This window comes from Pelmatolapia mariae, linkage group LG12 (assembly GCF_036321145.2).
Source record: "Pelmatolapia mariae isolate MD_Pm_ZW linkage group LG12, Pm_UMD_F_2, whole genome shotgun sequence".
NCBI lineage: Eukaryota > Metazoa > Chordata > Actinopteri > Cichliformes > Cichlidae > Pelmatolapia > Pelmatolapia mariae.
In genome coordinates this window covers 20,207,621-20,229,583 of record NC_086237.1, presented here as the reverse complement: position 1 = coordinate 20,229,583, position 21,963 = coordinate 20,207,621, and the positions used below count along the sequence as shown (strand labels likewise).

Genomic DNA, 21,963 nt, shown 5'->3' with positions numbered 1-21,963 from the left:
TCTATCTGATCTCATATGTGTCCTTTTCTCTCACTGCCACCGGCATAACTCCATCACTTGTTAAAACACACACACACACACGCGCGTATGTACATTTGTCTCTTTCAAAACCTACCATCGGCATTGCTCTTTCAGAGATACTTGTGAAATGAATTGTCTGAAAGAAAGTCACAGCATCTGGCAGCGATTGTGGTGCCAAAGGCAATGTGTCTGAAACCCAGAGTGGATATGTGTGTGCGCGTGTCAGCCACCAAAGGGACAGGGATTTTCACCCCTGTTAGTCTTTAGGGTAAGAGACAGCTCACCCCGTAATTGACCTCCAGGATCTTGCCCGCACTTTTATGTCTACCGATTACAATTTAGTCCCAAGTTTAAGGTCATAATTCTTATTGATAACAATTCTTTATTCTTCAACAAATTGCCCATACTACTCTGGATATGACTGTGTGCACAATCACAAATTATCCTTTAACCACTCATTCCATGGATTTAAAGCGATTTAGAAAATCTGAAGTTATCACTTATCTTTGCCAGTTTCACTTTGGTTGCCTTTCATGTGTAATGTTTCCCCTTTCCCTTTAAAAACAGTGATAGCCATAAAAACCACAAAAGATCATTTTAGCAAAACACATTTTATGTCAGTTTATTGAATGGAAACACAAGTGATCAGGAAGAATAAAAACCCAATAAATCTAGACCAGAGAAAGAAAGATTTCTTCTGGAACCAAAGCACAGTTATTAAAAAAATACTTATGGTTTTCAGAGAAACAACAGCTTCTCATTGTCCAGGGTAACAGCTTGAAGATGAGGTAAGAGATTTAGACGTGCCTGTTGCTAGATTCAAAGCATGTTTTTCCTCTTTTGAATCAGTAAAATAAAGCATTTGTAGATTCTGTTGCATTAATTAACAACTACCAATGTTCCCCTGTGGTTTCCATCCACTTTGAAGATTCCTTCACAATAGACTGAGAGATTTAACCATTTATAAACTGAAGAGGGGGAAAAAATCTCTGTGATTGGATCACAATGCCACATGTTGGCTGATTGCAAGCGCAGGAATTGTATCGTAAAAGCAAAAACCGCCTCTCGGGAATCACGTCAGGAAAAATCCTGATGTGGAAATGCTGCCAACTAGTTTTCACCAATGATTGTTAAAAAGAGATTTTTTTTTCTTTAAATCCATTTCTGCATTTTTTTTGCTTCAAGACTGAGAGATGTTCTAATCCTCTGTTCATTGTTAGGGTTGTGTGGGACTGGCCGAGGAAAATAGCTTTTTGATGGCAATGGAAGGGATACGGAGCTTTGCCAAAGAGGGCTTCAGAAGTTAATGGGCCGGTTTCTATGCTGACAGTAAAATCTTGGCTGGAGCCATCATTAGCTTCCGAGGCGTTATCTACTTCAGCGGTTTTGAAGATTATCTTTAAAGGGAAAACAGAAAATGACAATGTCAAGAACAAGAGACGAGTTTAAAAGCAAAGGTTTAATCAAGACTTAAGCCAGATGGAATTATCACCAAGCTAAAGCTGATTTATGTTGGATAACAGTTTAGAGAAATTCTTCCTAGATAACTGCTGTAGCCTTGAAATTGTCTCAAAAGCAAACTGCATCAGTTGGATTCACGTCTTCTTCTTTTTTTTGATACACCACCATGCTAGCTATCTATTGCCAGTGTGTAATGTTTGATCCACTCGTATAAAATGTTGCTTACACTGACTGTTTGCCCTAAAGAACAAGGAAACACAAAGAAAGTGAAACCCATTTTCTCAGTGAGGGCTCATGCATGCTTGCACCTACAAATACTGATCTTTATTTCAGCAAGGGACGAGGAAAACCAGGAGCTTCTTAAGTATTTTAAGAATAAAACTGCATGCCTGAGCTCCACTAAAACCTTTACCAAAGCAGAGGACAATAGGGACTGTTTGCTTTACAGCACTTTGGAGAAGGGAAGATCTGAACATGCAGTTTTCTTACCCAAAGACTGTTAAGGTAACTTGAAGCCTCGAGGAGAGAGGGGGTGACCCCATCCTTTACGCTTCCTACTGCAGAAAACTCAGCCAAAAAGAAAAAGAAAGTCACCCAGGTGTTTACAGTTAGGATGAAGAAGGAAGGACGGAGGGGTTTTTTTTGTCTCATGTTAGCTGACACCACTTTCAAACATAATTAATTACAAAAAGTTGAAGATAACAGTGGTGAGGGCTACGGGCTCGCCTCCGAAATCTGGACTAAGAGCAGTGAACGCGCACATTTTTTTGTAAACATATGCGTGTTAAGCGTGCGTACCCACGCTTATGTGGATCCATCGGTGTGCATGTGTGCTCGCTATCCTCCCCTTACAAGTATCTCAGGGGTCGCTAGAATCAGCTTCGGAACAGAAACACAACCAACAGGCCACGAGCCATCAGCAGCCAGGTCAGATTAGGTTTCTGTCGTTGGCAATGTGCTGATAACGCTACAGTGAGTGGCACTTCCCTACCGCCATTTCACCTCAGCCGTCCCACACTCGTCAGTCCTCGACCGGTCAGATAGGGTCTGTCAGTTAAATAACAGATAAAGGAAAAGGGAATGTAGGGGTGGTGGGGATTGGAGGGGGGGTGCTTTAGCACCTTACTCAAAGGGGTTTTGTTAGTGATGAGGGTCACAGAAGGAAGGAACAGCCTAAAGACAAAGGGGAAGGGAAAGTTTGACTGGCACATTAGCCGGTGTCTCCCTATCAATCTCCTTAATCTTAAGAGACAAGGGATATCTTGAGTTGTGGGGATGACCATGAGAACAGGGATCTGGCAACACGAGAGAATTGGGGGCGCAACTGTCTCAATTGATTTGCTCTTACATTCTCTGCGCACAGATGCCCTCTCGCTCTGAGTTTATCTCTCACTCTGTGCCTGTTTATCTCTCTCATGCATATGACTGTAAAATTATATACATTGGCATTACACTATGTATCCATTTTTACTCATTTTACTGCGGCTTTAAAACTTTTACTTTTTTTTCTGTCTCACGGTTTTGCTCATTTCAGGTTTTCATGGTTTTGTCCTTGTAAACCAATTAGTATTTCATAAGAGGCTCATCACCCTTTCACACATATCACTGATGATTAGCCTTCTGGGATAACTTCAGCAGAATAGTCTCCTGGATAGATTTAGTCAGTCTGTCAACAGGCATCAGTTCAAGCAGGATGAGACCCATGTCAAACATTACCTCTCTATTTCAGAACAGAGGCACATCTGCCAAACGCTGTTATTGAACTGGCACTACAAGACCGTAACCTAGCCCCCCATAAATATTAAAGGTGTATGGTTAAAAAATATTAATGTCAAATTCAATCAATCATTATTACCCTAGGGGAAAATCCTGTTTAAGGTGTAGAAGCATTAGCAATTTTTAGCTTTGGAAACATCAGGATATCCCACTTCTAAACTGTGTGTAACAATGAGCCCCCTCTCTGCCTGTCAAAATATTTTGCCTTTTGTCCTGAGGAATCTGTTCATTTCACTGAGCTCTCTTTCAAAAATGCTGTCACTGACAAATTGGAAAAGGCAATGTCTCCACCTATAGGTGCAAATATAGCACTGCTACAACCATTTTTTTGTTGTTGTTCTTTAATAATCAGGGCACAGTATGTGTGATAGAAATACTTGCATATTAAAATATCCCCAACACTAAATGCTTAAAGAAATAAAAACTTAAAAAAAAATGCAATTTTCATGAAGTTCTGCTGTTACAATTTGCTATTTAGATATTAATGTGTTCTTACATGAGAACGAATGTGATTTTTGCAAGACTAATGTTCCTGTCAAGTTGTTTTGGCTGCAAGTATACCGTATGATGGCCAGTAAACTGTGTGTTATTGTTGTGTTTATACAATGTCGAGTCATTTTTTAAAAATCCTTTTTTAAGAAAAGTCCTTGAATTCTGAAAAAGAATAACTACATTTTCCCGATACTTAAAAAAGCACATGGCAAAGGCTTTAACTGTAAAATATTATCAATGCTGCATTAATATTATTTAAAGAAAGAGACAGTTAACAATAAAGAGAGTAACCACTGTATTTTGATTGTTTGAAACAGTAAAAGTGAAGAAATAAGCAGGAGACAAACTTTTAAAGATAGTTTTGTTTGTAGATGCTATGTAAGTTTGGAGTAAATACAAAATAAAAGAGCATTAAACAAGCATACAACAACAAACATATAAACAAGGATAGAAAAAGGACTTTGACTTTTTTTTTTACATTATTATATACAGTGTAGAGTATAATGACATTAAAGAGGATTAAACCTGGAAGATGTTTCAGATCATCTTTGTGTTGGTATAACGCAATAATTTGTTAATATCTAGGCAAATAAAAGATAAGCTATAATCACAAAAAGCATGGGAGGAGATCACCATATGAACAAAATATAGCCCAATTTAAAATATAGTTATTATTTTTTTATCGTTTGCTATACCTCAGTTCTGGTTTGGGTAATTTAACTGTGCGCTGAGACTTTCAGAAACAAACGCCGTGCTACAAAATAACTCAGGGAATACAGGAGGATGATTATAAGACGATGTCTGATACATGTATACAAATGGCGAGCAGAGTGAAATGCTTGTTATATGCGTGGATCAAAAAGGAGACTATACACTATAAAAATCTGTTTGTGTTTCTTTGACAAAAAAAAAGTTTGTGATCATTTGTCATTGTGATCTGATCTCTCCCACCAACATTTCTACTGCATCTCAAAAGGAAATAAGTTATTTTGGTGTAAGAGAAGGTCTTCTCTATTTTATCCGAGAAAATGAGGCTGGGTAATTTCTGCACACTTGTGAGAATTTTTGTTTTCCTCAAAAACATCAAAATCGTGAGTTACACTTTTCTTTTTTGCTCCCTACAAAACAGGGATCCTCGTGTTTCTTTATTCTTCCAACAAAATAGAGAGTACAAAGTTTCAGTGGGAGGATTAAGTTAAAAAAACACGCATTAACGTGAGGGAAGATGGCGTCCCTGAGTGTGTATCTATGTGTCTGTATCTTTGTCCTAGCGTGTGTCTGCCTGACTATATGGTCTCCACATAATTGGCAGGAAATAAGCCCTGACGTCCGTCTTTGCTCCATCCCCTCCACCAGGCTTTGTCCACCGTCTCCACGTCCGTGATGATGTCACCTGGTTCAAAGGAGATCTCAGATTCGTCCTCTGTGAAGAACAACAAAATAACATGGTGAAGATCCGATAATCACAGTGTAATTATTGTGAATGGAGGCACTTTATGTTCCCATGCATGCCGATTATCCTCTGAAAGGCAGCTTACCTGCCTGGTAGTCGTAAAGAGCTCGGACGCATATCTGTTGCTCGGCTAAAACCTGAAGTGGAAAGGAAAACGGAGCAGAGAAAGACTATAATCAGAAAATATATTTCATGTTTAACTACAATTCAGAAGATTGAATAAAGCAAAAAAAAAAAGAAAATCATGAACTTTCATGAAAACTTTCTCATATGAACTTTCATTTTATATGTTTTTTTTTTCTTTTTTACTTGTTTTTAACAATTCAAATGAAAAGGTCAAAATCATCTGTGGGTCTGCGCTACTAGCAAGTATTGGATGATAAATAGCATACCTCAACTTCAAAAACTCTAAAAAAAAAAACACATCACTGAACAGCTTCCATGTTCTTTTACTATGATTTTCCCTTTCTTATTTTTATTATCGTTATTATTATTATTTCCCAAAAAATGCACAAACGTACTCCTGTTGAAGTAATGCCTGTTCTAAACTGTGCCACCCATATGACGTTCCATACAGTTTACACAACAGACTTGTTCTTTTGTGGCATTCAGTGACACAATTAAAACAGTCCTTATCACTTATCATACAATATAGTTTGAATTTTTAAAAAAAATTTAATTAAACAGGTTTTGTGGGCTTTGCATTAGCAATATTATTGTCTGCGTGTCTGTGGACAAAACACCTCTTTTCCATTTTCTGAGATCTCTTGCTTCTCATCTTCATTGATGTCGTCCTCCTCTGCAGTGCCGTGGAGACTGTAGCACGTAGTCACCTCTGAAGTGCTGAATTCAGTTTCAGATGGATTCACACATTGCACTGAGGAAGACCAGTGTGAAAATCACTCGTTATTTCAACTGGTGCGCTCATGTGATATCAAAAAACAAAAGCATTGTTTGAACCGTCACTGGTTGCCCGACCTATGCCATTATGCTCCACTGTGTCATCTCCCAGTCCGATCCCGTTGCTCGACAGTGTTACGGTCTCATGTTCGATTTCTTGACAAACTGGTTCGGCATCTAAAAGATTGGTTTGTTAATGTTAAAGTACCATTTTCAGAAAACTGCAGCATTGCATTTAGAAATAATGACACTGTAACAATCCACTTTAAAAAAAGGTTTCTGTAAGAAGCTGAGGGCTACCTGCAACTGCTGAGTCTTCCTGTTTCTCTGAAAGCTCAGCAGTGGGCTGACTGTCTTCTGACTGATTATTCTTCTCTCCATTTTCCTTTGTCTCCTCTTCATCCGTTTCTATCTCAGCTGGTTCCTCGATTGATGCTGGCTCAGTTTCCTCTTTTAATTCTTCCATCACCTCCTCCTCCTTGTCCTCCTTCTCATGGTCCTCCTGTTCTTCCTGTTCTTCCTCCTCTTTTTCTTTTTCTTCTCCTTCTTCTTCTTCTTCTTCCTCCTCTATTTCTATCAGGGCCGGTTCTGTGGTGACAGCAAAAGGCTCTGGTTTTGTTTCAGGATTATCTTCCTCCTGCTCCTCCATATCCTCTTCCTCATCCTCCTCCACCAGCACAGCCTGTACTTTGTAGCCAGTGTCTGAGACCAGCTCAGTGTGCACATGACTGGCTGTGTTGAGGTCTGTGGATTAGAAAATTATAAAGCTATAAATGCACACAAAAAAACAAAACAACATCAGTGTATTAATAAGCATGCATGTTTTTAAAGTGCACATTGAGGGTATGTGTAATCATCATTTCTGTTTCGCAAGCCATCGGTTAACAGTCCCTGGGCTGATTTACAGCAGTATGTGGAGTAGCTTTTGCAATAAGTACCAATGAAAGTTTCCTGTACGCCAAACGATTAATGACTTTGAAGGATACGTTTTAAACAGATAAATATGTTTCTTCTTAATTTTGCATCTTCCTAAATATTCTTCTTGCTTGTCAGTATTTTCCTCCAGAAAAGGTATGGTACAAATAAAGTGAAATATATCTGACTGCATTATGTTTCAACCTACCACTGTTTGGCTGTGGAGTCTCAGCAAGAGGAGCTCTTGGAGCCTCTGAAGGCAGAAGAGGCTTGGAGTGCAAAGCTGATTCGTCAGGCTGGGTGTCTGGCTGTGCCTCACAGGGGTTAACATTTGCTAAAGTGGGGGACAAATAAGTCAAGAGACTAGGTGATGCTGGAGGTGCAGAAGGTTCTGTTGGAGATGTAGTTTTGGGTTCATCTGCAGCCTGGTTATTAGTTTGTGGAATGCTAGGAAGAGGTGAAACTGGAGGGACAGGACGAAGAGGAGACAAGGGGGGTGACGTGGGCGCTCTGGGCTTCTGCGGAGCTGCAGCGAGGCAGAAATTAGGGCTTATGGGGGGGGAGACGGCACGGTAAATGGGGGAAGGAGGAGCCCGGTAAAAGGGGGAGACCAGGGGAGAACTGCGAGGGGAGGATGCGGCACTCTCTTCTGCTTTAGAGAAGATGAAGGCTGTGTCTGTCAGGCTCCGCTGGTATCGTCTGAACGGTCTGCCTGGGTAGAAAGAAAAAAAAAAACTGGTGTTAGAAGGTAAAATATGAAAAACACGTTTTATAACAAACAGAACTTGAAAGTGGATGCACTGAAATCTAGGGCTTATTCTTGTGTTTGTATAACCATGTCTGCTACTTCGGGCGAATACGTGATAGAATCGCTTTCTTTTGAAGCTCTTACCAGCGCGGGAGGATCCAGGGCTGGTGGGACTTTGTGACGATGATGATGACAGCTGCCGAAAGAACTCCCTGGGGTTCATGGAGCGTTGGGATACTAGCACTGCTGCCTCCTGCCATTCAAGTAAAATACAGTAAGCATTTTCAATATCTTAACCATTTCCTTTGACTTTTTCCAATCCAGTGGTGTAGTGCCCACATGTACACATGTGTGCACTTAGTTGGGTTAGTGCTACTTCAGCGCAACATTTAGTAGAGCTACGTGCATCTTTATATTAGTACAAGAATCACTTACTGCTGCTTTCTCTATAGATTCACTCCGTCTGAGACGAGCCCTCATGTCTTCCTCGTGCTCCCTCTGCTGCTGCTCCTGTCAGTGCAAAAACACATATGCAATCATGTTTACATCCTCGCTGTAAGGGCCAGCTTATGGGCTGCAGCATAAAATAGAGGCTGGAGGCGCTTGAGTTTGCAAAAGTGAGAATTTCATGTAAATAACTAAGTGACAGTGAGTATGAGCTCCAGCAGCAAAAGAGTGGAAGGTGTGCAAGCCTCTGCAGGCATGCCTTTTTATCCACACCTTCTCAGTTGCATACAACTGAAAGACAATCAAGCACTTCGACTTCAAGGCCAGTAGGGGTTGCAGAGAGGCAAAACATCAAATAAGCATTTCAAAGCTTTTATCTCTTTATGAAGGTACGACTAATAAAAAAAATATCAATAACAGGAAGGCGGAACACTGCTGTTGTGTCAGACAATGTGAAACTTAGATTGTGAGCTATCATTAATGCCCAGCCAGAAATCATCACTACTCTCTCCTCTTACTTTGTATTGTGCTTTATATTGTGAGATAATGACCATACAATAATAGAGAGTAAGTAAGTAGTAAGTAAACTTTATTTATTAAGCGCTTTTCACAGACAGACAGTCACAAAGCGCTGTACACAAATATTAAAATAAACAATAAAATCAATAGACATTATACACAATGTAAAAGATCAAATGTAAATAATGTAAACAATATAAAATATGTAGATCAACAAAAGGCTTGTTTAAACAGAAAAGTTTTTAACTGTTTTTTAAAAGAATCCACAGAGTCAAGCAAACGTAGTTGTAGTGGTAAACTGTTCCACAGCCTTGGTGCAACAGACTGAAAGGCTCTGTCCCCTTTTGTCTTCAGTCGTGTACGGGGAACAACTAAGAGACTCTGAGACAGCCCCAAAAATCAGATGACCCCCTATGAGTGACAGTGGAAAGGAAAAACTCCCTTTTAACAGGAAGAAACCTGCAGAACCAGCCTCAAAGTGGAGCAGCCATCTTCTCCGAATAGCTGGGCATGAGGGGAGCTAGATAGTTTAAAATAAACACTGTGGAAGAGAGCCAGAGATGATTAATAACTCATGATTAAATGCAGAGAAGTGTATAAACAGAGTGAGTGAAGAAGAAACAAATAGCCCGTCATGGGAAGCCCCCAGCAGCCGAGGCCTATTGCAGTGCAACTAAGGGAGGGTTCAGGGTCCAGTTCCTAATCCAGCCCTAATTATGTGCTTTGTCAAAAGGGAAACTTTTAAGCCTAATCTTAAAAATTTTGTAAGCAGCCTACACTCGCACATCCTCAAGTAAAGACCAAAGGGAGACTCTGTACTCTCTCTCAGTATTAGACAGGGCCATTTTCAGTTACAGTAGCATTGTTAAGATGCAATTTGAAAACTTCACATTCAGAGGAGCTTGTCTTGCTGTTCCAAGCAATTTCTAGCAAGACTTTTTCACGCACCCATTTTAATTTCTCCTGTCTGCGCAGCTCTTCTTCTTGCTCTGCCTGTTTCCTTCTGCAAGACATTAAAAAAACAAAAGGAAATCAGCACCATATTAATGTCATCAAGTAAAGATCGTCAAATACAATACAATTATCATCTAATCTACTTTACCACATTGTTTTGTTGTTTTTTTTAAATCTGTGCAAAACATGGACTAAAAGGCACTACTGACAGGAAAACTACATTATTTCAACCTCTGCTCCTCAATCATTTGTAGTTTCTCGTTCATTTTTCTGTCTCTCTCCTCTTCATCCCTTCGTTCTTTCAGAATCCTTTCCCTTTCGAGGCGCCGTCTCTCCTCAGCTCCTCTTCTCCTCTCCTCTTCTTTCCTTTGTTCTTCTTCACGCTGATATACACACCAAAAAAGTAAAGGTCACAGTACAAAAACTATTCTGTATTTTAACTTCAGTTTTAACTCAAGATGTAATTCCCTTTAAAAGATCCCCTGAAATACATTTAGCCACACAAAAAAGTATAAAGGGTACCTCTGCTCGTGCCCAGAAGGAGTCTCTATTTATCAGTCTCATCTCCATTGCAGCATTAGTTTTTCTGTAGTTGGTACCCTAATAAAAAAAATAAAAAATAAAAGGATTTGAGTAAATGCAATTCAATGAATTTTCCACTATATGTATATATATATATATATTTTTTTTTAATTTATTTATTTTTATTTTTTTCCATGGTTAAGTCCTACTCAATTGTTATATTAAAAAACACTGTATGTTTTAATCTTTTCATATTATTGATTACAAAACATAAAGAAGGCTAAAATAACTCCTAAAACACAGAAGTCATTGGGGTTTTGTATTCGAGGGTCATTATATATATATATTATAGACTTTGTCTCCCTCTGATGGATAGCAGAAGCATTACAGGAGACTTACCACTAATTCCTCCTTTTCTGCAGACTTAGAGCTCCTTCGCACAAAATGTGTGGGAGTATGAGCTGGGGCCTTGCTGAGCTCAGCTCTTATCTTTTCTTCTGTCACATCCTCCACTTTCTCTGCACTAATGAAAGCATGCGCTTCCTGAAACATGGAGGACAGGGAATGAAAAAGGCATGGTGAGATGGTATCGAGTAAGATAGATGAGAGTTTAATCCACTCCTCGGCATGCTGTCCTTTAGCCTCTCTTACTCTCCCTCTCTCTCTCTCTCACACACACACACAGAAAGAGAGAGAGGGAGAAAGAAATCCATACACAAGTGCATACAATTCCTCTGGTGGTTTCTCTTGGTCTCACTTGGAATTATGCAAACTTGGAGCCAAACAGTTGTGAAATTGCTTCTGTTGTAAGGATTGAGAGGGAACAAAAACAGCAAAGACTTCACTGTGAGGAAAACAAATTTACATGGGAGGGTTATGGGAGGACAGGAGAAATGGGAAGTAGGGAGTATAGCTAAGGTGATCAAAGTGTGTGACTGCATGTGTTACAAAAAGGCAGAAAAAAAGCAGGACCCTCAACTAACACTCACTGAGAGTATATCCTGAATGAATCAGTCTAAATTTTCTTTGGTAAGATTCAGCTGTTGTAAATCTTTTGAGATATTAATTTCCAAAGTAACACTAGTTCGTGATTTTGCAACAGTTGTATATTGACAGCAAAACTTACAAGACATCCACTGTATCACTCTGTGTTGTGCATTGTCTTTACAGTAAGTTCAAAACAGCAAAATGAATTAAAGCCTTTAGTTTCAAGAGTTTATTGGAGAATGGCCAAAAAAAAAAAAAAAAAAAAAAAAAAAAAACTTAAGTCTATATTTTACTTTGTTAAACATGGACTTAACTCATGTCTGTGTGTGCATACAAGCATTTGTATGTGGCCAGGACCTCGGTATAATTTCCATGGAGAGTAAATCTAGGCTTGTTGATGGAGGGCTGGGTCTGTCAGCCTCCAACAGGAAACCACAGATTTATCCAAGTGACAACACTGACACTGACACTGAGCAGAGAATTCAGTGCGCCCTGTAATACATGTCAGTACAGTCCATAATCCATATCACTCTGGCTGTCACTGCCAACTACACACAGAGTTGGCACAGAGACCAGAGAAGTAGTCCACAGTGCTGCCAGCCGCACTGGGAAAATCATGGAAACAAGTCAAGGTCTACGGGAACGCTTCTCAGTAGCACAGCCCAGTATTCTCTTATGAATGTGTAAGTGCAAAACATTACAGACATAAGTCTGCATTTAATCAAGTACAGGACGAAAGTGTTCATCAAAACAACTCACACTCGAATCAAATGCCCTTGTAGTACTGAATAATATAAAGCAGGATATGTATTACCAAGCTTGGAATTTTAAGTGTTAAAAGTGGGTTTTTCCTTCCCAGTGTCGCCAAGTGCTTGCTAATAGGATGCCCTGTGATTGTTTTGGTTGTCTCTCTATTATTGCAGGATCTTGAGGTGACATCTGGTGCTATTTAAATAAGATTGAATTCAATTAAACTGAAATATCAGAACAGTTTTAGGAAAAATAAAACTATCTGTATCTTATTAAAATGTATAGAAATCACCTCTAATTCTTTTCAGACCATTTCTATAACTCATATGTGAGCATGTTCATGTCATTTTACATCATTCGAATTTTATAATGGTCATATGTTAGGACAAAACCTTCCTTTTTAATCTTTGTAACTGTAAGCTCTTGAAACCCATAATGTGTTATGTTCCAATCTAACATCCATCCCACAGTGTTTCAACCACATGGCCACAAGCTTTAAATTTGTACCCAGATTCAGATAATAACATACTCTAGCAAAACAATATAAATGCAAAGCTTCTAAAACTCCAAAACGTTCTATATGAGCTCATAGTACTGCCTTAATAGTCAACCTCTCTATTCAGAATAACGTGTCTTGGCCTAGTTATTTCCATGGGAAAATTTCATAAAGTGGGATGTTGAAACAGTCTTTTTGGGGACTTGTGACACTGATGACCTTGGCATTGAAAACTTACTATAGGTATAATGATATAACCTGCCAGGGAGGGAAAGTAGCCCAAGGTGATGTGACAGGTTGAGAGACTTTTTAGCTGTAATTGGGCTCAAACTCCACACAAACTGTCTCTCTGCTCTGGAACCAGAGTGCTTCATAGTCTCTTTCCAACTAAGGAGTTGCTCAGAGTAATAGGCAGTAGGTGGATGTGGGGCTACTCAAGTTTCCCCAGTTAAAGTTTGTCCCACTTGACTGATGGGTTACTTATAATAGAAGTTAGTGTTGGCCAGCGCTGTTGGCTGAATTATTAGTTTTGCAAACATTTATTCTTCTTAAAAAAATGCAAGTTGTTCACGAAGAATAACACCAATAAAACTGTGAATTGACAAGATTGCTATAATATTTGGGTTGTCAGTTATTATGACAGACAACATGTGTGATTCGAAGTGCTTCAAGATACCTTGACCCAAACATCTCCAATTATTCCTTATTTACAAGCCTAATGTTTTTTTGAGACCTAATCTCCTGTTCCACCTTAAAAAATATTTGGCCTTAAATAACAAAGGCATAATGTGACCGAATAAATGTATCTACTTGTTAAGTATGACATCACTAGCCATCCCAAGATCCAAAGTCTAAAAATCGAACTCAGGACCACTGAGAGAAAGAAAAACAGGACAAACTCTTTCAGCTTCCCCAGCTGTTACAATAAGGTTTAACATTCAGATATCAAGAGGTTCACAAAGTTTAGCAGAGTTAGAAGTTGGCGGGAAGTTAGCAATCCAGTTTTCACCTAAAGATCAGATACCATGTTCTGACTGAAGTACTTCTAAAAAATTAAAACACAGTGCTCTGCTGTACCTTTGAAAGAAGACTAAATAGCAATGGTGGTTGGAGGGTCAGTGAAGTTGGGCTAGCTGACATATCATAAATTGCCTGGTAGCTAGCATACAGGAGGAAGAAGATCCTGAAAATGGACCGAAAGAAAGAGGGAAAAATGGGCCCATTCACAACACAAGGTTAGTCATAATACATTGGTGCCTGGTTTTGACTAATTCCTAAAATGTCAACACTGAACTCTTATTCAGCTAGAGAGATTCAAATATTTGATATTCGAGCCCATGGACTGTAGTGTACACCGCAAATTTTTAAAAACTTAAAGATATGTATAGCCGGCTGGCTGACCATGATCCCTAATGACTTTTGGGGGGCTTGTTTCTATTAAATATAACAAAAGCATTACAACGTGTTAAAAAGGTGACAGCGTCACAGTAGACCCACAGTAGAAAGGAGACCCAGAAACAGAACTGATACATTATCATTTAACCAGCAGATCTTATTGTATGTTTGATGAACCAAATGCACATTTTATAAATATCAGGATTGGAAAAGATGTGCCTTTGTGAGATGTCCCCACTCAGTTGAGTATGCATCAGAGCATCCAGGTTCTCTACTCTCTACAATGCTCCAATTTCGTGTCTTAATTTGAAATGTCTTAAGTCTAACTAACTTCTTTGTTTAGAATTTGACACTACTGTTTCTAATCTTATGCACATGGACTCACACACACACACACACACACACACACACACACACACACACACACACACACACACACACACACACACACACACACACACACACAAACACAATGCTCTTCTGTCAAAACTTAATTCAGTTATTTGTTTTTTGGTAGAAATTAACAATGGAAACACCTGCACCCTATTCATAATTTAGTTTTCATAACTTAATGCCACATTAACTTCAGTTTATAACACACCCAAATCAGACTCGCCTCGACAAAACCCCCTCACTGCCAGCTGGGACATGCAGCATAGCGAGCCAGAAAAAACAGAAACAAAGTGGAGGGAAAAGAGGAAAAAAAAGAAAGATAAGTAAAAAATGATGACAACAACTAAAGTGCCGAAGGTAATTACAACCGTACTTAGGGCAAAAACAGCCATGATTTTAAAAAAGAACAAGCTATTGCATCCCCAGATATTATCACCCATCCAATCTGTATATATTTATAGATCATTTCCATGGTTTTGTTTTCCATGTCACTGCAAGGTCAAGTACAGATCAGAAATAAGAGAGCTGTTTAGACTATAGCATCTGGTTAATGTAGGCATTTAGCAGGCGAGGGAGTGACTTTTTGTGTATCAATATTTCAGCTACTGATGTGTTAAAATAAAACAATTCTCAAAGACCAATATCAGGTATCCTTTGAGCCTCCAGTATATTGCATAATCATAATTACGCATCGAATCAGTTTTATTGGACATGGAACAGAACAGCGCCTGTGATAGATACTGGGGTCATTTGTGATCCTTAAAAGATTTGTCTCCACAAACATATGAGCTGTTAATAATATTAAATCATCGACTGTACTGTACATTGGCTATACAATTCTACAAATAAAGACAGCTTAAGTCTGAATATAAATACTTTGACAAATAATTTTTAAGGTTCACTACACACCAATTCCAATACAACACAAGCCGGAAACACACCAGTGTGTGTGACGTTTTTTCGTAAGCTGTCTTGATACTAGTGAGATTGTAGTAGGTATTTTTAATGTAGGCAATTCATCACCTGTACTGTAAATTATGCCATAAGTGAGCATTTTAGTATTTGTGGAAAAACTGATTAAAGATGTTTGCATGAACAAAAGACAGTTTTGCATAGTCATGTATGATCAACGCGTACTTCTGCAAATGACATCCATACGTCTATTGTATGAGGTCAAATTAGAATAAATTGTTTCTCTTCCTTTTTGCATTTTACATTAGCAGTAGTGACCACAGGGTACTTACACAGTCCTGCTTATTAATGAGCGTGTTTGTGTGTGTTGGCTAAGTTTAGAAGCCTCATTTGTCCCACAGCTCACATAAGGAGAAGTGATTTTCTTCATTCCCCTTAACTTCCACCATGAAATCATTTTTCTATGATTATGAAATCCCACAAGAAATTCTGATCAAAGAAGCCTCACACAAGACTCAGAGAGGGGATAGTGGGTTTTCAACTGGTTTCTTATAAAATCCCAGACCCCACATTCATTGTTTTAAAAAAAGAGACAAAAAAAACCCCCAACAAACATTCCACAGATGCTCTTACAGTCGACTGGGTAATGCCTTTATATGGAAAGTGGTAAACCTAGGGGTCGGTTCAATTCTTTCTACTCACTGACACACAAAATAAACACTGTTTGAGGGGCACAGACAGGGGAATCGTCAGCAATGATGGACAGTTTTTGTCATATGCTGTAAACACACCTGAATCCTAAAAATATGCACATGCAGCTGAATCATAGAAATATACAGTTCTCTTTTCTCTGGTCCATCTGCTTCCTGTCTATCTTACCACTACTTGACTTTGGCATGGAACTTGTGGGTTGTACCACCAACAACAGAATTTTAAACAAAACTTAGCAATCTCACCCTGAACCAACAAACCAGTAGGGCAGGAAGGGGTCTGAGGACAGGAAACTCTCAAAACAATACTAAGCAAACTACAAAGTGTAAATATAGAGTTTGAGGGTACACAGTCTAGAATTCAGGGACAAAGATTATAGGAAAGTATAAAACACATTTTTCACTATCATTTTGGAATTTCACAGGAAATTAAACAGAATCTAAATGAACAGAAAGAGTAACAGAAACTGCAAATGTTTTTTGCACGGCACTACCTCCGGGTCTAAACGGTCCTTGCACAGATGGAATTATTTCCTCTTAAATGAAGCCAAACAAAAATACAAATGACTGGATTTACTTTAGTAAACCCGAAGGCCATTGTCAAGTTCACATTCTTATGTACTGCACCTTAAAGAAGTTCTTGAGGGCTGGAATGTGGGTGGCACATTCTGTTCTCCTGTAGTCATCGACATTCTGGCCAACCTGCATACAAACAGGATGTAGACACTTAGACTGATATCACAGATCTCTCTTAGAAGACTAAAAAAAGACATGAGGGAAACAGGCTGGGAAACAACAGGATTCAAACGATGTCATGAATCTAGCATCTGAAGACTGATCATCTTGGGAAGTGTTTAGTGTCGTCATGCCAATATCTAATAAGTTCTCAAAGGGATTTAAAAAAACAACTTGTCAATAAGTGTGTGTCTGAAAGAACAGGATTTCTCCAAATTATTTGAATTGAATTATTCCATTGTGAGGAAAACTATCAAAAATTGTGTATATTTGTGTATTTAGTGACTATTTGTGTAGAACTAGAAATCTAAGCAAAGTCAGTCTAAATTTAAAACAACGGTCTCTAAAAAAACAAACAAATTTGAACCCAGGAACTCCAGGTAGCCTGAGCTGCATGTGTTTACAGTCAGAAAGAAATTGCACAAATTTGATCGGCATGGGAAGTTTGCAGATGAACATACAATCAAAGAGCAGGCCTTTTGGAATGAAGTGCTCCTGACAGCTGGAAAGACAAATCAAAGACAGTAACAGTGGACATGTTTGGAGCAGAACAAAGGCAGCGTTTCTTTAGGGAAGAGCTATATACCACCATACCACTTCAAGCACCAGATACAACGGTGGTGAAAATATTATGGTTTCGGGTTGCATCTTTGACACTTAGGTCCTCTGCTCGCCTTGTAATTCACTCATTTTTCCACTGCACTGAGACATTTTCAAAGCTTTTCTTCCAAATTTCATGTAAGCCTCTGAAAACAGAGTGCCTAATGTGAATAAGCCAGGAATATTTCGGGTTGCTCCAGAATACTTTATAAGTTAATAAGGGCGTACACTTCTGTATCTGACCACAACAACATGTGAAACCCCTTATCTCAGAGCTGCAAAATGACCCAGCTGCCTCCAAATTAATTTAAGTCTGTGAGTCCTTTTGTTTGAAGTGTACCTGCCGTTTTCATGGCAAAGAATGCATGTGTGTTTGAGTAATTCGAGCTGGTATTTGTGTTATGATAGGCGAATGCTTACACAAGTTAAGCCCCATGAGCCCGTCTGCTACTCACCCAGCTGATCAGCACGATCCGGGGGGCTCCTGTCTCTACACTTCCGACTTTGCACAGTCCATATTGAGGCTTTGAGATGTGAAACTTCGCTGCCAGCTCTGCCACACCACCCGCTGTTAGGAAAGAGACAGATGCAGGGTGAGGGAACAAAGGGATATTGATGTGCAAATACGCTGCACTTTCTTTTTATATATCAACTTCTTTCAAGCCCAAGCAGGGGAGCAAACAAGCTTTTTTGTGGTCTTATGAAGGTAAATGATAAAAATAAGAGTCCACTTTACCTCCTGAGTCAGCCAGTTTGAGGTTGTTTGTGACTCCATCATATGCAAATAATGCCCTGTGAACATACAAACACACACAGGTCAAGATGCAAACAATAGCATGATTTCTGTGTATGCAAGCCCAAAGCCAAATGTTTTCCTGCGCATACCAGTGCTTTGTCTGAAAAACAACAAGCTTCCTTGCTGTGCAGAAGCACTATTACACCGACAAAAATAAATTCTTTTCAACTGTGACACACGTGCTCGCTCACTTTGTTCTGTCTCCCTTCCTGCTCTTGTTCACCAAAGACCCTTACAGCACAGAGATAAAAACAGCACGGCACATTGTAACACAATAAGCTGCATTCACAGCATTTTCCTCATCGATGGACAACTCCTGATTGTGAAATAAACAGTGTGCACACCTATGGGGCTTTTATTTTTTGTTAAGTGTTTTGCAGGTGAAAACCTGCCCCACCGCACCCTTCAGTGAGAAGACTGTTGCTGTGGCAACTCGACAACTGATGATGTGTTTTCATGAGACCACTGAAAAACAACGGCTCAATTAAGAGCTTGGTGACTGATTTAAGATTAATACACACAATAAAAGTGCTTATATGTGGTTTGCTGCAAGAGGAAAATGTGTGACTTCATAAGAACCAAAACAAAGAAATAAACCTTAAGGCAAGTTCATTTTGTATGTACTGGATGTGAACCCCAAATGACACCATTATGCTATTTGAGAAGATGTGTTTCCTAAATAATCTTGATCCTTTTGCATGTTTGAAGCACATCTGTGTAAATGTGTACGTTAGAGTCAGTTGCTTAACAAGGCAGCCTGCAGAGAGAGAAACTGTCAAATCTTTAAAGGGCCGCATGTGCCCGTCTGTGTGCACAAGTATGTGTCTGACTGTGGGCCTGTGTAAAGGTTTCACTGTAGGACTCCTGGAGTCCAGAGAATAACATCTGGAGCTGGATTGCAAAAGGGCACAAGCAACGATTACAAAGGACCAAAGGTGAATGGCCTGTGTGTGTGTGTGTGTGTGTGTGTGTGTGTGTGTGTGTGTGTGTGTGTGTGTGTGTGTGTGTGTGTGTGTGTGTATGTGTGTGTGTGTGTGTGTGTGTGTGTGTGTGACAGGAGTCAGAAAAGCAGCATCAGTATCGGTTTAAAATGTTTCGGTTGACTGTACAAAAGAGTACAAAACAGCTGTTTGGTATATGGGTTGACAATGGTGCCAAATAACTCAGTTAGCATTTCTCATTCACTGTTATTTTTCCTGATACAACAAGTCTGCCTTTGTTCTTTCTCCCAGAAGAACAAAAAGCTTCAGTCAAAAGTCAGTCAGTATGTGTGTGCGCTGAGGACACAATAACCATACTGTGCAACCTACTGAGCAAGTTGCAAGCTGGCCGAGCATGTGAGGAGACATGTTCCTGCTGCGCTTTCATTTTTGGGTTTTTTTTTATTGTTTTTGTAATGTTGGCAAATGTTTGTTTAATATCTATGATATCACTCTGCAAGTATTTGAAATCAGATTGCATAAGAATATAATGCAACTTGTGGGAACATTCTCCCCCAGCTCCCCGGCACGAGCTCTGCATCACCTCGAGCACTTACTTACGTGTTTCGGGATTAGATTAGCCACAAAAACTGCAGCAACAACAATGCTGCTCTCTCTTATTAGTTTTAACAAGTCACCAAACCACATCCGTGGTCTTCTAACATTCCTAAAGGTTGCCATTCCCAAGCTGTCAAGGTCAAAAGTCAATGTGACTGTGAAGGAGTCTTAATTGCATGTGCAAATTTTCCACCCACAGGGAACAAGCTTGCTCACGAGGTACGCTGAGCTGAGGGACACTCTTTGTTCTACCACAGCTTTCACTAAGATGGACTTTGCAAAGATCCTATTTTTCAGCAGCTTTCTCCCCAAATATTTACCTAATCTCAATTTAGTGAAGCAGTATTACAAAATCAAACACAATAAGTTAAGACCATCTTTTGTATCTATCCATCTATTGATACTGTTTTTGAGAAAGGCACAAATTACAGTCAGAAACTGATCACATAGGGTCTTCTTTGAGCAAGGAGACAGCAAATGTTCTACTGCCTCAAAACAAATGGTTTAGCATCCAAGAAAAACCTCGGTGAGGCCTACATATAGCTGTCATGTCGAAACCTTACACATTAAACCACTAAATGATTGCATGGACATATCAGTAGTTTTATGTAGTGAGCATGCTTTTTTGGAGTCTTGCTTCACACCTGAACCAAGCTGTGCAATATTACATCATATGACATTAAGATTCCCTCTATATGCCCATTTTTGTCTGCATCACTTGATTGGGTATTTTAACGTAGTAATAGTTTCAAAAGTTTCAAAAGCGGTAAAGTTGTTCCCCTAATTAATAAAGCACACCCCTACCCCCTCACCAACTCGGCACGCACACACGCACACACACACACACACACTGACTGACTGACTGATGAGAAAAACAGACGCTCTTATGTCTGTACTCCAGCCCACTTCCAAACCAAGCCAGCTATGACCTCAGAGGAAGAGAAGAGAAGAGAAGAGAAGAGAAGAGAAGAGAAGAGAAGAGAAGAGAAGAGACACGTGAAAGGGAGGGAAATGGGCCATCATGAAGGGCAATGGGGCACAAAGTGGGAGAGAGTGAGAACAAGAAAAGAAAAGCCTAGAGCAATGATGTCATAATCTGAAACATCAACTCTTTAAAGTAATTAACAGTGGGAAATGAAATCTCAGCATCGTAGCCACAGCCAGTAACTCAACAAATAAACATCTGTTTTCAAAGTATTTAAAGAAATGACAGTCTGGAAACACAGGCACATGCACACAATGTACTGTAAGCCCGAGCCAGTAACAATAGAGAAGGTTTGTTTTGGCCTGCCAGCGCCCCTGTAATACCTCCAAACATGCTAAGCTCTACCATTTCAAGATAAACATCACAGAAGCAGATGATTGCGTATCCATGCTCTCCCCTCACCAGGCTAAACTCTGCAACAGCAGAGTTCTGTATTACACAGGAAACACTTGAACACAGCATACACGTTTCTCCTGTGCTGTAGATTCTGAAAAGATATTCTTTGATTGTTTTTGCTTCTAATTATTTTTTTTAATGTTTTAAGGGAATGCATATTATTGTGCTAGTCCTTTATTATAAAATTAAGAAGTACAAAAGTAAACCTATGAGAATATATTTATGGGCCCCAGAATCAACGATCATTTTTCATATACTTTATTAACTTTGCCATCCGTCCTCACTCTATATATTCAGTTGATGTGTAACAATCTTTACCACTTGAAATTCATTATTCTGACCTTCACCTCTAGCAACTCTGCATTATTCCTCCTATTTTAAATCTTGTAGTAAAACACACCTCGTTCACAAACTGAAGCAACATCTCAATAAGATATAAAAAAAAAACAGATGAAATGCTGGGAGGATTCACAAGGATTAAGCTCTCCATCAATCATTACTTTGTGCCCCTTTCTCTCCCCAATGTATGGCACACATACACCAGCAACTCCCAGGTAAAGCTTATCGACAAATTTATAACTACTTAAGTCAAGTCTTGTAATTGCCTGTCTACTGTACCTAGGATTTAAATGCCTCTTTATGGATAATGTCTTTTTATTTCACATGACATATACTTCTCCTTCTGCTCCTCTCAGCTTCACAATTCCTTACTTTTGGCTCAGAGATGACCTGGCCTTCCAGTTCTATTTTTAGCTTGTCTCCCAGTCTACCACTACGTCTGCACGAGAGTGGGGAGCTTGGAGACGTCCCCACAGCACACGGCGCTCATTTCCTCTCTCCAAACATGGGCATAATAAGTCTAGTCAGACGTGATACTCATATAGTGACCACACAGCGACCCCAGTGGTGCACACATTCTTCCGTCTGCACTGCAGAGACACATGGAGGTTTATGGGAAGGGTTTCAGGAAATCTGACTAAGAGAGAGGAAGTAACGGAATAAAGCCAAGTATTTGTCTGGCTTGTAAGAGGCCTACAGACTGGTATGGTGTGACCTAGGTGA

At 39.5% G+C, this 21,963-nt stretch overlaps 1 protein-coding gene across 1 annotated transcript in view; it reads right to left on the bottom strand.

Annotated features, from left to right (window-relative positions):
- Nucleotides 1–655: 655 nt before the first annotated feature.
- The window catches only part of si:dkey-40c11.2 (drebrin-like protein A), a 34,736-nt gene continuing 13,428 nt past the window's right edge, over nucleotides 656–21,963 (bottom strand). Inside the window, exons 2-16 of the mRNA XM_063489839.1 lie at nucleotides 17,923–17,978; nucleotides 17,642–17,754; nucleotides 16,479–16,553; nucleotides 10,608–10,751; nucleotides 10,209–10,286; nucleotides 9,918–10,069; nucleotides 9,681–9,735; nucleotides 8,202–8,276; nucleotides 7,911–8,019; nucleotides 7,227–7,730; nucleotides 6,404–6,847; nucleotides 6,182–6,280; nucleotides 5,947–6,080; nucleotides 5,289–5,340; nucleotides 656–5,173 (exon numbers count right to left, since the gene is read on the bottom strand). Of these exons, the coding sequence (XP_063345909.1) occupies nucleotides 5,037–5,173; nucleotides 5,289–5,340; nucleotides 5,947–6,080; nucleotides 6,182–6,280; nucleotides 6,404–6,847; nucleotides 7,227–7,730; nucleotides 7,911–8,019; nucleotides 8,202–8,276; nucleotides 9,681–9,735; nucleotides 9,918–10,069; nucleotides 10,209–10,286; nucleotides 10,608–10,751; nucleotides 16,479–16,553; nucleotides 17,642–17,754; nucleotides 17,923–17,978 (2,227 nt within the window). The 3' untranslated portion in view covers nucleotides 656–5,036. The remainder of the gene's footprint in view (nucleotides 5,174–5,288; nucleotides 5,341–5,946; nucleotides 6,081–6,181; nucleotides 6,281–6,403; nucleotides 6,848–7,226; nucleotides 7,731–7,910; nucleotides 8,020–8,201; nucleotides 8,277–9,680; nucleotides 9,736–9,917; nucleotides 10,070–10,208; nucleotides 10,287–10,607; nucleotides 10,752–16,478; nucleotides 16,554–17,641; nucleotides 17,755–17,922; nucleotides 17,979–21,963) is intronic.